The sequence below is a fragment of the Triturus cristatus genome, chromosome 3_2, assembly GCF_964204655.1.
Source record: "Triturus cristatus chromosome 3_2, aTriCri1.1, whole genome shotgun sequence".
NCBI classification, from domain to species: Eukaryota; Metazoa; Chordata; class Amphibia; order Caudata; family Salamandridae; genus Triturus; species Triturus cristatus.
The window spans coordinates 901,896,617-901,918,862 of record NC_140584.1 but is presented as its reverse complement, the minus strand read 5'-3'; the positions used below and the strand labels follow the sequence as shown (position 1 = coordinate 901,918,862).

The 22,246-nt window shown below is 45.6% G+C and overlaps 1 protein-coding gene across 4 annotated transcripts in view; it reads right to left on the bottom strand.

Moving 5' to 3' along the window:
* Nucleotides 1-2,906: 2,906 nt before the first annotated feature.
* LOC146858422 (multidrug and toxin extrusion protein 2-like) overlaps nt 2,907-22,246 on the bottom strand; it is a 541,481-nt gene continuing 522,141 nt past the window's right edge. For 3 of the 4 annotated variants that reach the window (XM_085649339.1, XM_085649340.1, XM_085649338.1), the window contains 2 exons: nt 15,717-15,789; nt 2,907-3,676 (listed from right to left, as the gene is read on the bottom strand). In XM_085649339.1, the coding sequence (XP_085505465.1) occupies nt 3,459-3,676; nt 15,717-15,789 (291 nt within the window). In that variant the 3' untranslated portion in view covers nt 2,907-3,458. Of the gene's footprint in view, nt 3,677-9,725; nt 10,429-15,716; nt 15,790-22,246 lie in introns of those variants that run through there. The other variant, XM_085649341.1, reaches the window with a different exon arrangement.

Sequence of the window (22,246 nt, the reverse complement as noted above, 5' to 3'; positions counted from 1 at the left end):
TCCACTTGTGTCCTGAGGTCCTCAGGACACAAGAGGACCTCATCGCCTCACCAGCAGTGCGCCAAGATGCGTGTTTGCAGAGTGGTTTAAAAGGAGCGTGGCTTCTTACCACCTCTCTGCAATCCAGCTGTGTGGCGCTTACTGGAGGTACCTGGTGGGCTAGTTGGCCCCCAGGGACCCTCAGTATTCAAGGGGACACAGTTCCCCAACTTAGAACGCGCCAGGTGGCACGTTTGCAGAGTCATGCAGGGAGAGGGTGGGCCCTCTGGCAAGTTGCCGTTTTTTTTATGCGAGGGAGACCCCCCTTTCCTGGGCCACTTTTTGCTCCGGGGACCCCATCCCCCAAGGTCTGGAAGCCTTGTTGTTTTTTATTTTTATTTCGGGGATGGGGACCGTGTGGCCCCCCTCCAGAGGCCAACTATTGCCACAGGGGCCCCATCCCCCTGGGCCTGGCCAGCCTTCTTTTTTTATATTTTTTTAGGGGAAGGGTCTCGTGGCCCCCCTGCAGGGCCACATCTGGCCCCAGGAGCCCCAATGCTCCCACGGTCCCAGCTGGCTCCCCGCCTCCTGCGGGAGCCGGTATTGCTTTTGCACAAGAGGAGCTGCTGACATGCAGCTCCCCTTGTGCAAAAGCAATTTGCTTTGCTTTTTGAAAGTAAGAGCAAGTTTCCTGCTCTCGCTTCCAAAACGCAAAGCAGGGTTTGCTATGGCAGGCCTGCCAAAGCAAACAGCAATGTCCCGGGGGTGGGCCACCTGGGACATTGCAGTAGCGTCCCTGGGGGGTGGCGGTCCCCAGGGCCATTGAGGGCTCCAGGAGGGGGGCCACGCAGCCCCCCTCCCATCATTTGCATAACCCTGGGGAGGTGGTGGTCCCCGGGGAGCCCCCCACGCATTTACAAATACTATATATATATATATATATATATATATATATATATATAGAGAGAGAGAGAGAGAGAGAGAGAGAGAGAGAGAGAAAGAGAATTTCGTTTTTGTATTTTTTGCACACCACTTCTATTTGGGTCTTTGCTGTCATTTGTTTGTGTATTCATTCAGGTACATAGAAAAGACTGTTGTGTTAATATGGTGATACTAATTCTACACTTAGGGGCCGATTCCGATTTCGGCCGGAAGGGTTCCGTACGATGGTCGGAGCCCTTCTGACCGAATCGGAATGTGTCGGCCGGATTGCTTTCCGACCGAGCCATTCCGATGGAATCCGGCTCGGATTTCCGGATGGCTGATGACAGGCTCGGAGAGCCCGTCCGCCGTCTGGAAATCCCTCTGTACTCCCCGGCCGCCTCTTTACGACCGAGGGAGTACGATGGCAGTTTTTTCGAAGACCGGCACGAAACGGCAGTCGGAAACTGTCTTTGGGGGCCCCCAGTAGGGCCCCTATGGGTGCGAGGCTGCCGTATGGCGGCCTGGGGGCACCTATGGTGCCCCTCTGTGGATCCCTGCACCCGGTGGCAGGCACCTTGGGGTGCCGGCCACAGGGCGCAGGGATGAACTGCACCCCTGCTTTTCACAATGCAAGCATGCATTCCGCTCGGAATGCATGCTTGCATTGTGAAGTATACGAGTGCGACCGAACCCTGCTCGGTCGCATCATACTTGCAGGGCCATAACCGACGACAGCAGGTCGGTCGGTTACGGCTCTTGACCGATGTCAGACGGACCTGAGTCCATCCGACATCGGAATCGGCCCATAATTGTTTTAGGCAAGTTATATGTACAAAATGGCTATAGATGTGTTTCCTCTTTCATGAAAGTGTAGGTGATCTATTTTTGCAATGACTGTGCTGTAATTGATAAACCTCTCCAATCACAGCAACTACTAGGCGGACTGCACATATTCTCCTTCTATCTGTGCCATGACCCCTGTTAGCCCCAGCACCTTCTTCATACTCTGCTCCTCTTGAGCTGTAACATGTCTCCTTTTGCCTCCATAGTCTTTCAACCTTGTGTAACATGCTTCACCTTTGCCCCTCGTGTGCCTCTGATTGTGTTCCTCTCATGTGCTCCCTTAAGCACCAGATCCCCTTGCCTCATTTCCTGAGTGCACGCCTGGCCAAACTCTGATTCATCCCGCTCTACTCTGACACGATGCTCCACTGTGTGCTGCAGTACCATTTGGGACTTACAACCCTCTGCTACAGCACTGCCTCACTACCTCCACTCCCATCCGTGTGTACATCCCTTTCACTTGTGTGTCATCTCAACCCCCCACCTCAAAGCATGAGAAGTTCATTGCTCTACAAAATCATCAACCCTAAGGCACAGCTACATCAGTGCTTCAAGTGTGGTGAAAAAGGTGTGGGTCTCAAAAAAGGGGTGAAACCTAACAAGAATCACTAGAAACTCTCTATAAGAGGAGTGGCCATGGCAACTAAAGATGCTGCATGAAAATGTAAATCTTGTGCTTGATAAGCTCGTAAAGAGACAATAGAACAAACAATAACTAAAGATAGCACGTAACACAATCTTTAACCCTTTATGTAGCATTATTACTCTGGACTGTAAGCAATAAAGCATTTGACAATGTAAATCTATAGGTAAGCAGCACCTTGTTTGCTTGCTTTCACTTCTGTTGGAGGTTGCATCTAAAGGGGATACCTTGGTATTTAATTTAGAAATAATAACATCTTATGCCTTGTACCAGCAATGATGTATTTCAGCATCCACAGTATCGCTTCAACCCCATATCACAATTGGTGCATCTGGTGACATGATATTGCAGCTCCAGGTCTTTACCAGGGTTCAGACATGACAGGCAAGGTCAGCCATGGCAGGCCCTGACACACTTTGAACACTGCTCTCCAGTCAGATGCTAGACTCCATACAGGTTTGTGAAGCCTGGCATCATGTGACTGGTACTTTCACTGTAATACTAAAGGACCACAATAGTTTTTCAATCATTTTATTAAAGTTTTAATTGCATAAAGGAAATTAATACAATTTTGGGTAAAACAATGCCATTACACGCTAACTCAAGAAAACAGCACCTGATGGTATTGTCACCCATTACTCACTGTAACTTCCCTCCATTGCTACTATACTAATACCATGTCAGTGTACAGTGATTCCTTCTTGTGGAATCAGGGTTCAAATCCTAGAAAGCAGATATGTATTTCCTTCATAATGGTGATCTTTTTTCCAACATACCACCTGTGTTTCCAGGTGCCTGCCTAGGATGATGTCACCTTTAGGGCCATCGGGATCATTGTTTTCCATGACACAGATCCCGACATGAAAACATCTTATCTTCAAATTTCGAAGCTTTATGATTTCCAAATGTGTCCATCAATGCCCAAAAAAGGCATGTACTGAATTGCCAACAGTTCTCAAGGGCATCGCTAAAGTGTTGCCAAAACATTGGGAATTTTAGTCTTGACCCTTGTCATTTCTCTTCCTCCTGTAGTGCATAACACTGGTTGGTTCTCTGAGCCAAATTATCCCTAGAGGTCCAGGACCCTTACCAAAATTCCCACTATTAATATAACCACAGCAGCCATGAAAAGCAGTCCACGTCCAAAAATCAGCATTGTCTTAGGCACAGTGTCATTTTTTGTTGAATCCATTGGTATAGATTGGTTCTTCAGTGGTAACTGATCCAGGTGATGCTCATTTTGGTCATAATGGGGAAAATCAAAAACATTCTGGCTATGTTCTTCCCCTGTAGAACATGAACACAACATATGTTAGAATAAGTAAATGTCTACTAACTATTCACAGTTGTCTGAACTCAATGCTCACACAATACAAATAAAATAGATAAGTGAAGAGTCTCTGGGTTTAGGATTCCTCTGACATAGATACTTGGGCGAGACTCAAATGACAATTGTATTATTTTTTTTTTTTTGTAAAAGTCCACGAATAGTTTAGAAACTTTCTCACAAACATCTGGTGATAAATAATACATTACAAACTCATATAAACTGTTCACTTAAGCATTATACGGGAGTGTGTATTCAAGATATGTAAAGAGTCATGGTTACATGCATCTAATTTATGAGTGCTTTAAATTGTGTCAGGAGACTGTCTTTTAAGGGTACGTACAGTCAAAGGTATGGAGTCGAGGGTTTGACTCATCAATGTATTGGGCAGATGTCTTTATCAAGTTGGGTGTATCATGAGTCAGGAGAGGTGTCTTTCAAGAGGGGTTTCTTATAGGAAACAGATGTCAGCTTTACATTTGTATAAATAATCTAGATATTTGCATTGTTTGATTCCCCATTAACTATTGAAGAAGTTTACTCTGTCATTAAATTCTCAAAGCCCAAAAGTGCACCTTGTCCTGAAGAAATTTCAGCTGAATTCTACAAAATACTTTCCACTCAATTAGGCCCGGTACACCTATCCTTGTTTCAAGATCTTGCCTTCAATGCTTCCGTTGAGGGTACATTTAAAGATGCCACAATTATTGTGCTCCCCAACCCAGATAAGGACCATATTTCAAACCTTCGCCCTATCTCGCTTATGTATCAAGACTCCAATTAACTCATCGATCTCGTAGCTGCAAATCTATATGCGAATGCTAATATGGAGGCAGATTTACATACCCCTTGCACCACTTTTGCGTCACTTTTAACATGGGAAAAGTGACGCAAAAGTGGCGCAAGCGGCTTGTAAATCTGCCCCATGGTGTGATGCGCATTACAAACTTGCCAATAGTGGCGATTTTATTGGACATTTCCACATTACCAATAGTACAATACATACTTTTAAACATGTTCTATTAATGCAGCAGCTATGAGATAGATGAGGCAAATTCTGTTGTTTCTTTGTTTTCATGCCTCTAAATCCACCAATGGCGAATGGGTTCCGATATTTAAATACACCCGTAATGATTTGTGTAAAGCACCCACTTCATTAGAAAATTGATAAAGGCGACCTACTGCTGAAATGCGTCTGGGAGATGAAATACATATGGTAACTAGAACCCAGTGAGTGCCTTGCAGTGTTGAAGGGGCGCTGAATTATTTGTGGGATGTTCATCATCACGCCTCTGTGTGGCACCCGCTGCAAGTTTGGCAGCATGGTGAAATCAGAGCACCATGTTTAATTTCAACTGCCCGAGCCGCCACTGAAGAGCTGGACCATCTACCAATGTCGGCAATTATTCAATTTCGGGGAAGCCAGTTATTTGACCAGGGTGTTCATCTCATTTTAGAATGACATCCAGCGGCAGGCGAGGGGTGCTTTTAATAAATATCATTATAGAAATCTAAATGTGAGTGACAATGTAGCGAGCAGTACATTAAAAATGACGACTTAACAATGGTAGTGAGTTTATTGGACATTTGAATATTACCAACGGTATAATACATACTTTTAGATGCTTTCTTTTAATGCTGCAGCTCTGAAATCGATGGGGGCATTGCAGTCCTTTCTTTGTGCTCATGCCTCCAAATGCACCAATGGCGAAAGGGTTTGTGATGTTTAAATGAACCCGCAGCGATGTGATTGAAGCAACATTTTTATAGGAAGATTTAGAAAGGCGACCTATCACCAAAACGCATCTGTATGATGAAATAGAGATGGTAGCAAGAACCCAGTGAGTGACTTGCAATGTTGAAGGAGCGCTGAATTATTTGAGTGATTTTCACTATTATATACATGTGTGTAGCATCCGCAGTGAGTTCTGTTGCATTGTGAAATCTGAGCGTCATATATATGTGTGTGGGTGTGTCCAAATGCAGATGCGACAAAGGGAAAGCCCATCAAAGTGGGCCGGGGCTTGTAGGCGGCGTCACTGCCATAACACAGCATGCGGAGCCCCTAGCCTAAAAACCTGCCACATCCCTGGGACAATTAATAGATAAATGCTGGGGGGCCCACACATCTCCCCGCAGCCCTGGGGATTGCCACTTTCCCGGGACTCATATTATATAATGAGGGAAGTCAGTTGCGGACCCTCTGGCCCCGGGGATCACCACCTTAACAGGGCTAAATGTAACAAATGAGGGGGGCTGTAGGGCTCCCCGGGGAGCCATAGATGGCCCGGCCCTCCTCCCGGGCCATTTTCTTCACTGGGAACCACATCCCCCGGGGCCTGACCCTTTATTTCAAAAGGGAAGGGGCCGCACTCCTCAAGCGGATTTCTACCACGGGGACCCTATACCCAGGGGCCAGGACGTTATCTTTTTTTGTTTTTAAAAGAGAGTGGTGCTGAAGGGCCTCTAACCCCAGGTCATTTTTGGCCCTCGGGGCCTCATCCCCCTGGCCCAAGCCTTAATATAAATATTTAAATGAGGGGGGGAAACCATGTGGCCCCCTCCCCAAGTCAACTTCAGTCCTGGGGACCCCATACCCTGTTGAGGACCACGGGGAGAGCCTGAAGGCCCCCACAGGCTTAGCCAGCTCTTAGCCTGTTGCGGGAGCTTTCATTGCTTTTTACAAACAGGGAGCTGCTGACATGCAGCTCCCTGTGTATAAAAAGTGAAGTGTGCTCCGCTTGTATAAAATGCTCAAGGCAGGGAATACTGCAATGTCCCGGGGTAGCGGTCCCCAGGGGCCATGTAGGGCTCCAAGAGGGAGGCCACCGTCCTCCTTCCTAGAATATGGCTTGTCCCAGGTAGGTGGCAGTCCCCGGGGATGAGAATGGGCTGGGAGGAGGGCCATGCACCTACACCTCTCATGTATTTAAAATATAGTTTGGCCCGGTGGAGGTGGTGGTCCCCAGGGCTGGAGGTGGTCCATGAGGCCCCCTACATTGAAATCTAAAAGCCCCAGGGAGGTGGTGGTCCCAGGGGCAGGGTGGTCCTCGAGGACCCTCATTACATAAGCTGCAGGGAGGTGGCAATTCTCGGGCTGCTGAGGAGGTCATAGGACCTCCCAAGCATTTCTACAATAATTAACCGCAAAGAGGTGGCGGTCCCCGGGGCTGCGGGCAGATCACCTGGCCCCCTGCATTTCACTTGTATTCAGCCCTGGGGAGGTGGCAGTCTCCATTATTATTTTCAATTCCTTCTGGGACCTAGCCCACCCGGAGGTCTAAATTAAATGGAGCATAGGAACCTGTGGGACCTCTCCTAAAGTCCTAGAGAGTCAGGGTGTTTCTACCCAGCCCCCTTTTCTTTTTTTAATGTTTTTTCTTGTGACTCAGTTGAACTGTCCTGGTTTGAAGGGTTGACAGCCAATCAGATCTCAGGCACGAGATCGGGAAGGTTAGAGGATCCACCGCGGCCTCAGTTGTATATCTGAGAAATCTTTACATTTCTCAGAAATACTGAATGAATTTACACCATAAACAGAGGTTGCTTTCTGGACCAACAGCTCCTTTCTGCCAATTTTGTAATTCTGTTCAGCAATTCGAGCTGTAGCTGTGTTGAAAGTTTCCTATGGAAATTAACATGGAGAAAAAGTGTTTTGGGAACCCCTTTCTCTTGGCCACCGATTGACAAATCACCACGTAATGTTATAGACTGCTGCTAAAGTGACTGGCATATTAGTTTTGAATATTTCATGAGGAATATATATATATATATATATATATATATATATATATATATATATATATATATATATATATATATATATATATATATATATATATATTACCTACTGGCGGTCGCCAGTAGGTAGTTATAGTTAGGACCACGTTTCCATAGGAAAACCTCAACATTCTATTTTGAATAACTTTGGCGCCGGTCGACGAATCCTCGCGAATTTCTCAAAATAGGTGGGGCGCTACGCTCCGCTCCTACCCTGAAAGTCTCGGGGGGATTCGTCAAGCGGGGGCTGAGATAAAAGGGGGGTCCCAAAACGCGTTTTTCCCATGCATTTTTCCATAGGACCTTTAGAACGAGCTACAGCCCGAACGGCTGAACAGAATTACTAGAAATTTGGCAGAGAGGTAGTCCCTAGGTCAAGGAAGTGCCTTTTGTAGGTTTGGTGTAAATCTGTTCAGTAGATTCTGAGAAAATAGCCTTTAAATCAATATATATATCTGAGCCCGCTTACGGTACGCTTACCGTACGCTTACGGTAAGCGTACGGTGGCGTGCGCGAGCGCGATTCTGATTGGCTCTTAGATCTTAGTAAACATTCGAATCGGCAGAAACCAGGAAGCGGCGTCCGCCATTTTGTCTACCGCACTGAGTGTTATGTATCAAACATGATGGCCAAAAACATGTTACGGGGATGTTTTGACAACTCCCTCTCACATAGTCATGTTGAGGGAGTCCCCAAACATCCCCCAAGAGCAAAAACGGCATTATTTTTTTTTCGGCAATTTCGCGGGGTACGCTTACCGTACGCTTACCGTAAGCGTACGGTAAAAAAATAAAAAAAAAAAAAACACTATCCACACTTTCTCCACCCCTTGTGCAAATGGTGGCCGAAGGCCACCATTTGTGCATGGCTTATCATAGCACAGAAAATTTTCCCAAAAAATTTCAACAGATTACCTATCACAAGGAAGCGCATAATATGTCCTCCATGTGCGCACGGTGCGCGAAGCGCATCGTGCGTACATGGCCCATCTAGCGTAACGTGGGCACGGCACTAACTGCGTAAAGTGGGTGCGCGGTGCGCGAAGCGCACCGCGTGCTCACTGTGCGCGCACGGTGCGCGAAGCGCACCGTGCGCGCACGGAACGAACTGCGTTAAGTGGGCGCGCACGCCACGAATGGCGTAAAGTCACTTAGCATTTAAAAAACCGTACAAATTCACTGAAAAAACCATAGGTTTCACACACGTTATAGTTAGGAATTAGCATTTAAAAAACCTTGCAAATTCACTGAAAAAACCATAGGTTTCACACATGTTATAGTTAGCGGAAATTTTACTGATAAAAAACCAATGAAATTGCCCCGTTATAGTTAGTGCTGGCAACTATAACTCACGCGACCGCAATCTTCTGCTGATGACATATGTGTCTTTATGAAAAAAAAATATTTGTAATATATGTATAGCTAAAAATGTATGGAAGAAGACATGGGCAAATAAGTGTCTAAATACAGTATTAGCATCAGCAGAGGATTGCGGTCGCGTGAGTTATAGTTGCCAGCACTAACTATAACGGGGCAATTTCATTGGTTTTTTATCAGTAAAATTTCCGCTAACTATAACATGTGTGAAACCTATGGTTTTTTCAGTGAATATATATATATATATATCCACACTTCCGCTCCGTTTCAAGGGGCCCCTGGCGCTTCTCTATCCGGTGCAATGCTGCGGCCGAGCTGTGCCGTCATAACATCCTCCGACGGTTCCCTGGTAGGAAACCAATTAGCACGCACTCACGGTTTATTTAGTTTCAATCCCAGTTCTTTATTCGTCTTAATAGGTATTCAGTCTTAAGACAAACCAACGCGTTTCACCATCCACTGATAGCTTGATCACGGTTGTCATTACACTTTTGAAATTAACCAATAAAAACAATCAATGTCAATCATGTGACTGTTGATGTCATCAGTTATAAAGCATAGCATTCTGGACCTCGTAGTTTTTGAACCTTACATCAATAAACAGTGAACAGTAAACAGTACCATTTCATGCAAGAATTTAATTCCTCAGTTTTATGATCACTTGATTGACTCTTGCATTACAACCCATATTGAATTTATAAAGTGGAAAAATATTTAAAAAGTGGGAAAATATTTATATATATATATATATATATATATATATATATATATATATATTCCAAAACCCAGGTTTCTCGCTCCCCAGGAACCTTTTACAATAGAGCGCACTCAGAGCCATCAGCGTTTCGTAAGCAATATTTCCATTTATTTTCGTCTCAGCTGCTTGCAAATAGACAAATGCGTTTCAGCGTAACCGCCTTCGTCAGTGTCTATTCGATAATTGCATTGTAAGTGTTTTAAATCAAGTTTTCATGCAATTCATAGAAATGGAAAATAACGTTTTTAAATAAACATAGAAGAAGATCCAGTGATGCAGACATTGGTTTTGTTAAAACAGCGGCCATCTTTGAACGGTCAATACATTACATTCATGTATAGGTTCATAACTTGAATCTGCTTATATATATCACTTATTAACATTACATATGATTATTATTCATCCAAATAAATTTGTAAATGATATTATGGTTTATTCGGCCGCATTTCATACAAATTACGCCCTGTATATATATAAATATACTTACTATTTCATTGTAAAGGTTTCCATGTTAAATGCATTGTGTGGTAAAGACCTGAGAGGTAAAGCCAATATGTGGTAAATGCATTGCGTGGTAAAGGATGCATGGTAAAGCAATTCGTTGTTATGTCATGCAACCATGATCTGGATCAGGATAGAACCTATGATCAATGACTCTGGCATCCAGGTCCTCGTACCTCACTGAATATCAAATTTTAGAGTACAGGATCCTGTCCAGCTTTCCATCAATGAAGAGAGGTGATATCATCTGTATTTCTGGGCTGAACAGTCTCACAATCATAAAGCCTCACAAAATCTTCTGCAAAAATAAAACAATGTCTAATGATATATATTCCTAAAGAAACCAACACCTTCTCATTTCAGATCCATTTAAAAGTATGAATTTTGCAAGACATAAAATTGATCTTCTGTTCTTCACTCATGGTCCAGAGATAGTGCAAAGTGTTTACCTCTAAATTTGTCACATCAGAAGAACAGGAAATCCTAGAGTAATTTGAATTTGACATGATAATCAAGCACCAGATTTATTAAAAAGCTATAGCCAACAACTACACTTTTCCGTCTTTATCATCTCTAAATCAATAGACCTAGGAGCTCTGCAACAGTCCTGTGACCAGAGCTAACACCTGTAAGTATGAATATCCTGGGGTTTCCATCCTCTCACCAGAAGCCCTGTAGAATGTGCCCTCCCTTCCTTACACCCACATACACACACAGACACCATCACCTAGCTGACCAAGACTTATGGCCTAATTTAGAGTTTGGCTGATGGGATACCTGTCACAAACGCGACGGAAATTCCATCTGCTGCATTAAAAATTCCAATGGATATGATGCAGTTGTAGTCGAGTGGACAGGATATCCGTCACATTTGTGAATTGCTAACCTGTCTGCTGAAATCTAAATCAGGCCCCAACTCCCAAAGTACCAACAGTACTTCAAAATAAATAATAACAAACCATTCAGCTCTTCATACATACATGCTCATAGTTTTTTGATTGAATCACTCTTCCTCCCTTCAGAAAAGCAACAGAAGCCTTTCCTCATCCTTCACTAGAATCACTATGATCTACCAACCGTTAGAAGTAACATGCACTAAGGGCAAGACAAAGGGCATCATTAGGATGGCGGGCAGACAAGGTCCGCCCGCCATCTCGACGTAAAAAGGGACCGCCCGCCATAGGTGCGGCGGTCCCGTGTGGGAGATTAGGATGCGCCCGCCACACTTATTTAACATTGCGGCGGGCGGTGCTTCCAGCACCACCCGCCGCAATGCCAAAAATACATGGTGTGCATTTGCATGCACAACGTGGCAGGCACTGCGCGGTGCCTGCCATGTTGTGCATGCAAATGCAGGGGGGTACCATAGGTACCCCCCATGTGCACCCCCCAGAATTACTGGGGGCCTGCTACTGGCCCCCAATGGTGAGGACCGTTTGCCTTTCCAGGGAAAGGCAGCTTTCCGCTACCGTCCTAATACGCCACCATAGCAGGACCCTTTTCTGCCTGGTCACCTGTGTGACCGGCAGAAAACCGGCGGATGGTCTTTCCCTCCTCTGGGGTCCCCCCGCCATACTAATATGGCAGGGGAAAAATGGGTGGCGGGCGGGGAAGGATGTACGGCGGTGGCGATCCGTCCTACATCCTAATGGTCCCCAAAGTGTCAGCTATGTAGGTGTAAGAACAAACCACTTTGCCTTTTTCTTGGTTCCTGCCCTCACCGACTAGATGAACTCACTTAATTTCTTCAGAACTAGTATAGACAAGGGATTCACAATTGTGGAGTGGTAGGTATACCTGAAGGGGGAGTTTTTTATAATTTGGAGCAACAATAATGTATTTCAATTTTCTACATTGTTGCCTGTACATAGCAATGATTGATCAAAGGGGCTTGCCAGATTAATTACATAATACATTTCCCATTGAAGTACATTCTACTCTTTCTATTTCTATTTAACTATTCTTGTAAAAGCTAAACGAAAAAAATTGAAAAACCTGAAGCAGGGTTGCAAATTTGTTCCCCCAAATTCGAAATAAAGAATCAAAGCCTGAGATGGGGGGGGTCAAACACTATTGATCCCGAACCAGCCACAGGGGAAAGAAAGTTGAAAATCGACCACTACGAGCGGGGTAGAAGCACCTCGGACAGTCTCCCTCTCGATGACAACTAGGTGAGGAGGAAGGCAAGTCAAACCTCAGAAAGTCCGCAACATTTTAATGGGACAAGCATACTCGGTAAAGCTCACTTGGAAGTATTGGCAGAGGTGCAAGAACTACAGGATACGACTCTGTCCCAGAAGTGGAAAGTAGGAAGGTGATATGATCAACCAAGCTTATCAAGGAGAACCAGCGGTTGTTGTACAAGGTCTAACACCGAACAGTGGGGAAACAAAAGCAGTAGCCAGGTCCCTTGATACACGGGAGATGTTTTTCTCTTTGAACGATGACTCTGAATAATCTCCACAGCACTTCATCTTCTTGACAGCATTCCAGATAACTCTGCAAGTCTAACCCAACGTAAAATGTTATAAAAAGAAAAGAGAGTGCCCAAGAGGGCAGGTGCACGAGTATTGAGGGAGCATCTAGGGAGAACTTCAGATGGGATTATTCAGTTTACCAACTGGTATATTAAGAGGGTAAAGAGGAGAAATAACTGAATGAAAGAAGCAAGATCTCTGACAGAACCAATTGTCACATCAATGGTAGAGCCAACTCTGGCAGTGATTCCCCAATCTATTCAGCAGCTGCAGAAAGAAAACCGGAGTGAAAATTGCCGTGCTCATCTACTTAAAAAAAGCTGCAAGGATCTAATAGAAAAGTAAACAAAACCTATTCATACATTGTAGAAAGGATCACTATGGTGGAAGGACAGACAGAGTGTCTAGAGACAGAGATGAATAAATAGAGAACCAAGTAATCTTCCCAAGAAGCAATAATGACGGACAAAATTTGAAAACTCGAAGATCAAGAGAGCAGAAGAAGCAGGAACAATTTAAGATGGGGATCCCTGAAGGGGTGGAGGGGAATGACACAAGAGTATACATGGTGACTCTTTGAAAAGGGCATTCTCAAAAAAGTCTAACTGGATTTTGGATTTAGAAATTTAACGTGCGTATCGATTTCCGCTAATGTTGAAGAAGCGTCAATCTAATGAAGTAGAGAGGCTCAGGCCTATGCTACTTTACTTTGGGATCTTCCTGTTACGAAAAGAAATGTATGATTTGGTTCGTCCTAATGCAAAGAGCGAGTATGATGGGATTCCCTTTTCTGAAAGATTTTGCACATGCCAGGAGGTGGCGGATATGACAGCTCTTCAGCCCATTTCAGAAAACCAGGGCTGAAGTATTCCTTCAAAACCATGCATGGCTAAAATGTATATATAGGGGCTATACTCGTAGTTTCATCTCAGAAATACAGGGGCAGGAATACTTAAAGGTGCTCGGTGAAAGGTCTGTCACTGCATATAGTAACTGGGGAGGTCGGGCATAGTTCGCAGAAGGGGGTAGGCGCAGGGATCACAAAAGTGGCCAGCTGGGGGTGTGGGATTGTCACGGTGTTGTTGCATGAGGAGAAGGGGAAATAAATTTAAAAAGCATAATCTTGAGGCCGGGTCCTGTGTCTCTGCTCCAGCTCTCCTGTCCCCACAATATTCTTCAGTTATTAAACGAGCACGTTAAAAGTTCCAGTAACCCCCTTTCTTAAATTCCCACTCTTTATTTCCAATACTAGGGGGTTATAATCAGACATGTACGGTAGGTGACTTTCAATGTCACATTCTTGTACAAAAGTATGGGAATCAAGAAAGAAATCAAAGCGACCGTGCAATTTTTGTGGCGCAGAAAAGAAAGTGAACCCATATTCGGAGGGTTTCCTGACATGCCATATATCATTCCATGATCTCTACAGAGCGCTCTCAAGGACTGAAATACTTTAGATTTCCTCTCAGTGAATCTATAGTGATCCTCCCAAGACCAGTTCACAGGCAAATTGATATTTATATTCCTACATTCCCAAGACCAGTTCACAGGCAAATTGATTTTCATATTCCTACATAAAATAATAGGTAAAGGCCAGAGTGCAAGTTCGTTAGAGAGCTAATCAAATATCCCCGCTACTTCTGTGATACAACCATAAACAGGACATAAGGTAATTATTTTCCTAAAAGATTGGAATTCAGCTTTAACACACCGCCTGTGTTTATCCACTTGTTTAAATTGCCCAGACGCATGTGTTGTGAGCTAATATAGTAACTCCGCAAGTATGTGCCCCATGCATCATCCTCCAATTAACTTAAACCCAGGTGCAACCAACTACTGCAATTATGATCCTTCAATATGCGTCTCTTGGAGACAAATAATATCAGCATTCAACATTTGCATCTCCAAAGCAATTCTACAACTTTCTTTCCTGTCATTCAAACCGCATATATTGTTTGTCACAATTCTCAATTTACTCATCGCTTATCTTAAGTTTCACCATCCAATTGTGCCTTACCCTCAATAAAACTATCTGCTCAAGAGACATAGAAACTTGAGGATACCCGCGTTTCCCCTTAAAGGCATATTTCTGCTGTTTCTGTGTTTATATGGGTAGTCTACCCCACCCCTCACACTCCAAAATCACCCGCTCCCCAAAGCTCGCCACCCACTACCACAACTAGATGAACAGTCAGGCCCCACCCCTGAAGGATGACACCCGAAAGACACCCACACCACATGGACCTTCCTACATTATCCCTTTATAGGTATCCATCCTTGGCCAAAAAGAAGAAAAAAGGGAAACGAGAAAAGCCCTAGGCATGAAACTTGCCTATCAATGACTCTGCCCTTTCACCCTCATTCATGTAAACTCGCTATCACTGACAGCCAGACAACAAAGCGAGGGGAAGAAAAAAGAAGCATCGTTATATATAATTCAATCCCTTAGTATCCAACTTCTGTTTACACTATACTCTGGATCTGCAACACAGTTAACACATGTACGGATACATTTTGGTAATCAGTATTTACACAAAATGCATTTTCCCTATCGTACCAGCTGCAATGAGAAAAAATACTTTCAGTAGTTGAGAAAATTCAAAAGATGGTACCTAGTTTCGGGAAAATGTGAAAGAAAGCAGCCTATATATCATGTGATGAAGTATTTAGCTTGTTTATGTGTGTTCCTGTTCAGGCAGATAAAAGCACTGAGTTAAAAGAAGACGGTAGATGCTTGTCCGGGATAATGTAAGTGGGTAAAGAGGTGAAGCACAGCTCTTGTGTCACTCTGCAACTAGAACATTAATACTAGACATCGCGCGCTAGTTCTGTTCTACATGTTGAATATGTATCACACCTTAAATACCAGTGCATGTATGATGTTGCTGTAATTTCACACAGAATCATTTCGGAATAATTTTTTCTCAATTGATCTAGTGATATTTATGTAAAATTTTGCACTTTCTTAAATAGTGGAACATTTAGTCTACAATTGAAAATAGGTCTGGAAACTTCACAAGATCATCAAATATCGCACCTGTGGAAGACATGAGAAGCCTCAACCACGTTTCATGTTCCCTTTCCAGAAAATCAATAAAGTAGCACTTACAGGGGGTGGGATCCGTGTATGAGGGCGCCAGTCCCGATGGCGTCTTTTGCTTCAATCCTGCTCGTTCTTGCGCCTAAGAACAAAAAGATCAGCCCGAGGCGTCATTCCTCTGCTCCCAAAGAGATATTTTCATTACGCCATATTTTATGGACGTCATAACTCGTATAATTGTTCTCGTCTCGATCACACCCACACTCACTCATCAATGCCTCATAGATGCCTCTTAATTGTGCATCCTAACTACTCACAACCTATGCATCCTATGCTTTGGTCTCTGCAGCACTTCTGGTATATGTGCTCTGGACCTCTACAAATAACTCAAGTGTGTTCTGAAGCTCCTTAACCACCACCTGCATATCCAAGTTCAGATGTACCAAAGATGAATGAAAACGCTCCTGTGTACCTACCATTCATTAGCCTGCTCTTCCTTTCGGTGTTTCATGATTGGTAAACTCGCCTACTGATCCTCAACCTAGGTTGGACAGTTTGATGATAATTTCACAATCTTTACAAATACTTAGAAGTAATTTTCTCTTAGAAGACTAAGATCTGTAGTTATTGCCTCACTCTGGATTTACTGTTACTGGGGATATCGGTAATTCAGGGAGCAGGGGAATAACAGGAATTATTTTTGCGTGAAAATCTTTTCATATGTATAATGCATTAGATAATATAAAGAAATTGTTTTAGCTTGGAATAAGGAAGATATGTTTGCTACATATAATGGTCTACTATTTGATATTTTATGCATATTTTTTATTGATTTTAAATTAATGATTGTTGTACTTTTATGGTTTATACACTAAGTAAAGTTGATTGATTGAATAACAGGAATTGTGAGTTGTTGTATAATAGCATGCAAACATTGGACCTAATGAACTAAATTCTGCAAGTGTTTCTGAAGAATTTCGCCAGCGTAATCCTGCCATAGCCATGAGCGCTGCTACGACTTGCGACATAGGCCCGATGCCTGCTGCTGGGCCGCATCGACTCCGAAGCCGCCATCCTCGTGGAGCCGATCGTCGACGTGGGTGGTCAAGAATCTATCGACATCGTGACATCGTACGGAACCGTGGTTTTGGCACCATCATGACGTCACCTCCTCTCCGGTCAGGAACTGATGCCTCCCCTTCCTGCGCAAGCATCCAGGTCCCGACGTATCATCTCCCCCGAAGCAAGGAACCGTCGCTGCAGCGCCAATGACGCCGCACTTCCCCGATGCCGTGAGCTGTCTTTGTTTTCGCTTTTTCAAGGTACTGTTCTTTGTCGGTCTGTTTCGACTCCGGGCCCGACGCCGCGCACCTCGCCATACGTACTTTTGCTAAAGACCGCTTTTAAGTGAATAACCTATTTTTGAACCATTTCTACCATCTTGTAGTATTATTACAGTATTGTGGATTTTGTTGTTTGTGGTCTTTTGTTAAGTCTATATAAAGAATACTTATTTTTATAAAACCTGCGTGATGTCCATCTGTAGTGTTTTCACTGTATTACTGTATGTGTTCACAAATGCTTAACACACTGCCTCTGAGATAAGCCTGTCTGCTCCTGCCAAGCTACCAAGGGGGTGAGCAGGTTATCCAGGAGTGTAATCCCCTCTTCCTGACTTAGAAGCAAGGGTCCCTAATTGGTCAAATGTACCTACCTCTGCCAACTAGAGACCCCCAGATCTAACATTGGTGGTCAGCGGTGAGGATTCTAGACTTGCATTTGTGACTCATATACAGTGATTGGTGTACACTACCAGTGAGTGCAGACCAAACGCGACCACATACTTTTGAGTAGAATATTTTTCCTTGGACTGTTTGTTTTGAAACTGACAATTCTTACTACCATGAGCCGACCAGCATCTGTTGCATCTATAGATCTCGATTTTAAGGAAGAGAGGTTGGAAATCTACAATGTAAAAAAGCTGAAGTTCTTCTGCAGGAAATTGAAAGTTGCTACCCAAGGTATTTCAAAGAAGTATGAATACCAAAATGCACTGATGGCCTAGGTAGAAGTGAGAAATACCCCATACTTGGTGGTGCAGCCAGTAAGAGATGTAGAGGGGCAGCTAGATGGACCATTGGTTCCGGCCAAGGAAGGGGTGCCGTCCCCGCCTGGCAGTAGCGTCTCTTCCATTGGCCCATCCCCAGGAGAGCTGGAAGACCGGGAGAGAGACAAGATGCACAAGCTGGAGATGGCCAGGCTCAAGTTAGAAGGTCAGAGGGACCTTGAGAATAGCAGGTTGTCCTTAGAGAGAGAGAGGATGAGATTGGAACATGAGAGAATGTTGAGGGAGTTAGAGCTCAAAGCAAAAGGCTTAGAAATCAATCCCTCTGGTGGCAGCGCACCTTCTGTGACTTCAGAAGGCAGGGTATATATCCCCAAGGATGTCATCAAAGATTTCCATAAGCATGAAGATATTGGGCAGTGGTTTACAGCCTATGAGATAGCAATGTTGGCCCACCGGGTCCCTGCGAAGGATTGGGTGCAGGGTTGTGGGGCCGTTTTGTGAGTGAAGGGAGGGATACATTGTTAGACCTACCCAGTGATAATAGGATGTCTTATGCCCACATGAAGGAAGCCCTGATGACAAGGTATGGTTTGACCCCAGAACTCTATAGAAAGAGATTCAGGAATTGTAAAAAGCTGGAGGCAATCACTTGGGTAGAATATGTATCTTTTTTTTGCAGAGCTATGGATGATTGGGTGAAGGGTAGCAAAGTGGATACTTTTGAGGCGCTCTATGATTTGTTTGCATGGGAGCACTTGTCTGTTAATTGTTTTCCAGAGCTACGCTAGCACCTTATTGATAGCAAGTTAACCCTAGGAAGCTTGCGGAGGAGGTGGACCGCTGGGTCAGCACCTGGGTCCACAAGGGACACGTGGGAGAATTCGTCAAAGGTGGGCATGGTCCCCAGCAGAAGAGTGGAGGGGACAAGTGTAAACAGAGGGAGTTCCAGAAAGGGCCCCAAAGTAATTCCCAAGGGAACCAAGGGAAGGGTTCCCAGCCTCCCCCTGAGAAAAAGTCAGAGCCCCCGACAGGTAAACCTGTTCACAGGGGGCCCGCTACATGCTTTCAATGTAAGCAAGTGTGACACCATTGGTATGATCCCCAGTGTACCCAAAAGGGTAAGTATATGCCACCCCGTGCACCACCCCATCAGATGGCGAGTGTAGCCCTAGGGGGGAGGAGGTGGGTGCCCAAGGTGGGTGGGGTCCCGCAGAAAAGTCCCTTGTCTCTCTAGGAGACTTTGAGATGGTCCCGAAGACCCAGCTGCCTGATAACACTAAGAAGTACAGGCAGTGGGTGACCATCAATGGCCATAGGGTGGAAGCTCTAAGAGACACCAGGGTTAGTGTGACAGCTGTCAGTTGCCAGTTAGTGTCCAAAGACCAGGTTATCCCCCATGCATTCTTTCCTGTAGTTGCTGCGGACAACTTGCAGAGCCAGTGTGAGGTGGCTCAAGTTCCTTTGAGTGGGGGGGGGGGGTCTCAGGTACTCTTCAAGTAGCTGTGAGGCCAGCCATGTCTGTCGGTCTATGGCAGCCAGTAGGGGTGTTCAAGAGATCCTGAAGCCTGAAAGCATGGCCCAGGTACCTGCCTTAAAGAGAAGAGGTAGGGGGCGTGGGTAACCAGCCCCCGTTGTTCCCATGGTCCAGGAGGAGGAAGACCTTGAGGGGATGCCCTGGAACATACAGGGGAGCAAGATGCTGAACTGGGGGACCTGCCTGAGCTGATCCATTGGCAGCAAGAAGGAGGACCCTCCAGGGAGGAATTTTGTGCAGAACAAAGGAAGTGCCCTTCTCTTGAGGGTTTGCGGCAACAGGCTACAAACCAGGCAACAGGTGATCAGTCTGGATCACATTGAATCTACTGGGAGAACGACCTCCTGTATAGCGAGCCTAAGGTTGCTGAGCCTGGGTCAGTCCTTGTGCTGGTGGTACCCCAGCGCTTCAGAGCCTTCCTACTGGGTTTGGCTCATGATGTGACATCTGGGGCAGGACAAGATCTTTGAAAGGCTTGTCACCCACTTTTATTGGCCCCAGATGGGGAAGAGTTCAGACACTCAATTGTAAGACTTGTCAAACTTGCCAGGCAAGTGGGAAAAGTGGAAGGAAGCATAATGCTCCTCTCCAACCTTTCCCTGTAGTTAGTACCCCCATTGAACTGGTGGGCATTGACATTGTGGGGCCACTGGCCCCCATGACAGCCATGGGAAACAGGTTTATCCTGGACTTGTTGGACCATGCTACCCTGTACCCGGAAGCCATCCCGCTCAGGACAGTGACGACCCCAATGGTAGGACATGCACTGATGGGGATTTTCTCCCCTGTGGGGTTCCCCAGAGAAGTGGTGTCAGACCGTGATACAAACTTCATATCTAATTATATTAAGTCCCTGTGGAAGGAGTGCAGTGTTACATACAAGTTCACCACTCCTTACCACCCCCAAGGTAATGGACTAGTTGAGAGATCCAACCGTGCCCTTAAAGGCATGATTATGGGCCTCGAGGAGCCTATGAGGCATAAGTGGGACATCCTCTTGCCATGTCTTCTTTTTGCTTACCGTGAGGTGCCTCTGAAGTCCTTAGGGTTCAGCCCCTTTGAACTGCTGTATGGACACCCGGTAAGAGGACCTTTAAGTCTGGTCAAGGAAGGCTGGGAGCAATCTCCCAGGAAACCTCCCCAGGAAGTATACAGTTACGTGCTGGCCTTCAGGAACCAGACTAGGCGATTCAGACAACTCGCTCAGGCGAATCTGGAAGCCAGCCAGGAGGAAATGAAGCGGTGGTACAATCAGAATGCCACTCTGATTGAGCTTCAACTTGGTCAGAAAGTTTGGGTAGAGACCTGTGTGCTCCAGGACAGGTGGACCAGACCATTTGAGGTGGTGGAGTGCAAGAGTGATGTCACCTACCTGGTGAACTTGCAGTCTCCTAGGAACCCTTTGAGGGTCCTGCTTGTTAACCGCTTAAAGCCCCACTTAGAGAGGTCCGAAGTGGGCATGCTCCTAGCGACAGATGATGGGATGGAGGAGGAGACTGAGCCTCTTCCTGACCTCCTGTCGGCAACAGAGCAAGATGGGTTAGTGGATGGTGTCAACCTCTCTGCCACATTGACCCCTGAACAGCAGCAACATTGTCGCCAACTGTTGGGACAGTTCTCTGATGTGTTCTCCCTGGTTCCTGGTGTCACTGAGTGGTGTGTTCATGACGTGGACACTGGGGACAGTCCTCCTGTGAAGCACAAGGCTTACCGAGTGACTGACAGGGTCAGAGCTCACATCAAGAAGGAGGTCTCCAAGATGTTTGCCTTAGGGGTGATTGAGTCCTATAACAGTCCTTGGGTCAGCCCAGTGATTTTGGTCCCAAAGGCTGCCGCACCAGGTGCCACACCGAACTCCGGTTCTTTGTGGACTACCGAGGACTAAATTCAGTCACCAGGACTGACGCGCACCCCATCTCCAGAGCTGATGAGCTCATTGATTGGTTAGGGGCTGCACGGTACCTCAGCACGTTTGATTTGACGCCTGGGTACTGGCAGATCGCCTTGACTGATGGGGCCAAAGAGAGGTCAGAATTCTCCACACCAATTCCAGGTTATGTCCTTTGGGATGAAGAATTCCCCTGTCACCTTTCAGAGGTTGGTCAACCTGGTGTTGGCAGGACTGGAGGATTTCAGTGCTGCCTACCTGGATGACATTGCGGTGTTCAGCACCAGTTGGGAAGAACATCTGCACTGCCTCTGCGAAGTGTTGATGGCCCTGCGAAAGGCAGGCATCACGATCAAGATGGGTAAGTGCCAGATCGGCAGGGTTCCGTGGTGTACTTGGGGCACCAGGTAGGGAGCTGCCAGGTGGCGGCCCAACAACCCAAGATTGATACCATCCTTGCATGGAATCCCCCAAGACTCAGACGCAGGTGAGATCCTTTTTAGGACTAACGGGGTACTACAGGAGGTTTGTCAAGCGGTATGGCAACATTCTTGCACCCTTGACTGAGCTGACTTCCAGGAAGCAGCCCAAGAACGTGAACTGGACTGACACCTGTCAGAAGGCTTTTGACGCCCTGAAGACTGCTGTGTGCACAGCACCCGTGCTTCAGGTGCCCAACTTCTCAAATGAATTCATTGTCCAAACAGACGCTTCAGAGCATGGTGTAGGGGCTGTTCTTTCACAGATTAATGAGGAGGGCCTAGACCAACCCGTAGCCTTCATCAGTAGGAGGTTACTTCCATGGGAACAGAGGTGGAGTGCAATTGGGTGTGAGGCATTTGCTGTGGTCTGGGTTCTGAAGAAGTTGAGACCATACCTGTTTGGCACTCACTTTCGGGTTCAGACAGACGACAGGCCCCTCAGCTGGTTAATGCAGATGAGGGGTGGAAACCCAAAGTTGTTGAGGTGGTCCCTTTCCCTACAGGGGATGGACTTTACAGTGGAACACCGCCCTGGTACAGATCACCCCAATGCTGATGGTCTGTCCATATTTTTCCACCTTAGTGAAGAGGACTCCCAAGTGGAAGAGGAAATCTCCCCACATTTCA